Consider the following 2,723-nt stretch of genomic DNA (forward strand, 5'->3'; position numbering starts at 1 on the left):
CGGTGCCCCCCCGGGGCCTTCCCATCCCCTGCCCTCCCTGCTGAAAGCTGGGACGGTGTGGCGGGGAACTGGATGCAGGGCCCAAACTTGGCAGCCGTCACCCCAGCTGGGAGAGGAGTGTGGAGCTGCCCGCTGTGCTCAGCGACTGGGGGCCCCAGGCACCAGGTCCCGCCTCCTTGGGCTCCATGGGCTGCCTGTTGGAGGGGGCTCTTCATTCAGGGGCCCCACCTGATTGTTTCTGCAGATCCTCGTTCCTAGCTGCCTGCCAGCGTCCTCGGCCCGGCCCTGAGGATGGACCCAGGAGACCCCACCGGTGACCCCACCACTGGTGAGCGCCGCTGCACGGGTGAGTCTGAGCCTGATGGTGCCGAGTCTCCCTGGGGCTGTCGGGGGAGGTGCGTGGGGGTGCACGGGGGGGTGGTGGTGCCCACTCTGTACTCAGTGACGAAGGCCAGGCCGCTGGCCCCTAGCTGCAGGCCTCTCTACAGTGTTCACAGCTTGGGACGTGTCTTCGGCGTTCAAGACAGGCCGCCTCCTTGGGCCCCAGCGTGGGTGGCCTAGCGCCAGGCCTGTGACAGGATCCGGGGGAGGTGGCAGGGACCGTGCAGCCGCTCAGGGCTGGTCGCAGAGGTGGGAGCTCTGGTCCCCTCTGTCCCTCGGGGTGCCGGGCAGAGGGCCCGAAACCCCCTTGGGTGCTCAGCGCCGCCTCCTGGGGTTCAGGAAACCCACAGCCTCTTGGGTCTCGGGCGGTTCCGTGGTGGCCTTCAGTGTTCCTAGTTTTTTAAAGTGAGCCTTTTTCCATCCCTTGGAGTTAAGAAGAACATCTGCCCTCCCAGCAGCTTTTTCAGGTTAAAAAAGAGAAATGAGAGGCGCCTTCCCCTGTGGGCAGAGCCAGGGAGGTGAGAGGCGCTTTCCCCTGTGGGCAGAGCCAGGGAGGTGAGAGGCGCCTTCCCCTGTGGGCAGAGCCAGCAGGAAGGTGAAAGGCGCTTTCCCCTGTGGGCAGAGCCAGGGAGGTGAGAGGCGCCTTCCCCTGTGGGCAGAGCCAGCGGGAAGGTGAAAGGCGCTTTCCCCTGTGGGCAGAGCCAGGGAGGCTGCATTCCCGCTCAGCTGCCCCGGCAGGTTCAGTGCTGAAGATAAACAGCCTCCCTCCCTCCTGTTCCTACAAATCAAGACCCTGCAAGTTGAAGACTGGGCCAGGGTTGGGGAGACGGTGGCTGGGAAGGAGTGGAGGCTGCCTAGTGCCTGGGGTGTCAGCCCGAGCCTCAGACTGCTGTCTGTGCCGGGGACAGGCCGGGGCGGGAAGCCTCCTGGGAGGGGTTCGGCCCCCATGGGAGCTGTCCAGGGCCCTGTCTTTGCGGGCAGGGCGTGGGAAGGGGGGCCCGGGACCCCTTCATGTCCTTCACCCTGCAGTCCTTGTAAACAGCAGTGAGAGCTGTAAGGCCCTGGCCGAGCCGCCTCGCCCTGGGCTGCGGATCCCCAGTTTGTTAAGGGTTTACTGCCTTTTCACTCACCGCCCCCTGGCCTCTGCCCAGGCCCACCCTACACATGCCCTGCCTGGCAGCCCCTCCATGGGGCAGGGCCATGGCCCTCTCCCCTGTGAAAGCCCCGCTCCCACGTGGCAGCAGCCGAGGCTCTCTGCCTCAGTTTCCCTATCCCATGCAGCTGCCTCCTTGGGCCTCAGACCACTCCAGGGACTTCCTCTCTGCCTTCCTCTTCTGTGTTCCCAGTGGGTGCTGAGGGCTGTGGGGGCACCTCCAGGCATGTCGCCTTCCCTGATGTATTCAGGTCACCACATCCTGGGGTAGGGGCCGCCTCTGAGCTGGGCGGGGGTTGGTGTGGATGTGACCCCTCAGCAGGCACGACCCTGACTGTCCTGTGGGGCCCTGACCACGCACCTGTCCCTCTCGGGATGGGCCCAGACCCCCTCACCCTTCCGTTCATCCACCACCTCCTCCGAGGCCATCTGTGGGCCCCGGGCCTGCACCTGTGTGGGATGAGGCCCTGTTACCTGCCCTGGAGACCACCCTTGGGGCCGGGGAGCGCATGGGACCCTGGCTTTGCCTCAGCACAGAGCTGACTCTCCCTGCACAGGTACCCAAGGGCTTCTACAGCCTTTTCTTCACCTAAGCAGAGTGGGATGTCTTCAAAGTACAACACCCAGCTAGCAGGGTCCCTGGAACAGCCTCAGTGCCCCCTGGAACACTAATGGCCCTCCCTGGAACAGACATGCCCCCCCCCCAGAACAGACAAGGCGCCCCTGGAACAGCCTCGGTGCCCTCTGGAACAGCCTAGTGCTCCCTGGAACAGATACGGCCCCCCCAGAACAGACACAGCACCCCTGGAACAGACACAGCACCCCCTGGAGCAGTCTTGCTGTTCCTTGGAACATCCTGGTGCTCCCTGGAACAACCTGATGCTCCCTGGAACAGACAGCCCCCGCCAAGAGCAGACACAGCGCCTCCTGGAACAGCCTTGGCGCCCTCTGGAGCAGACACGGTGCCCCCTGGAACAGCCTTGGTGCTCCCTGGAATAGACACGGCCCCCCCAGAACAGACACGGCACCCCCTGGAACAGCCTCAGGGCTCCCTGAAACAGACACCATGCCCCCTGAAACAGTCTCGGTGCTCCCTGGAACAGCCTGGTGCCCCCTGGAACAGACACAGCCCCCACCCAGAACAGACAGGGTGCCCCCTGGAACAGCCTTGATGCTCCCTGGAACAGCC

General features: G+C 64.8%; 1 protein-coding gene across 1 annotated transcript in view; it reads left to right on the forward strand.

Moving 5' to 3' along the window:
* The first annotated feature begins 240 nt into the window (after positions 1-240).
* The window catches only part of EXD3 (exonuclease 3'-5' domain containing 3), a 92,460-nt gene continuing 89,977 nt past the window's right edge, over positions 241-2,723 (forward strand). Inside the window, exon 1 of the mRNA XM_011957231.1 lies at positions 241-346. Within this exon, the coding sequence (XP_011812621.1) occupies positions 292-346 (55 nt within the window). The 5' untranslated portion in view covers positions 241-291. The remainder of the gene's footprint in view (positions 347-2,723) is intronic.

The sequence above is a fragment of the Colobus angolensis genome, unplaced genomic scaffold (assembly GCF_000951035.1).
Source record: "Colobus angolensis palliatus isolate OR3802 unplaced genomic scaffold, Cang.pa_1.0 Scaffold44, whole genome shotgun sequence".
NCBI classification, from domain to species: Eukaryota; Metazoa; Chordata; class Mammalia; order Primates; family Cercopithecidae; genus Colobus; species Colobus angolensis.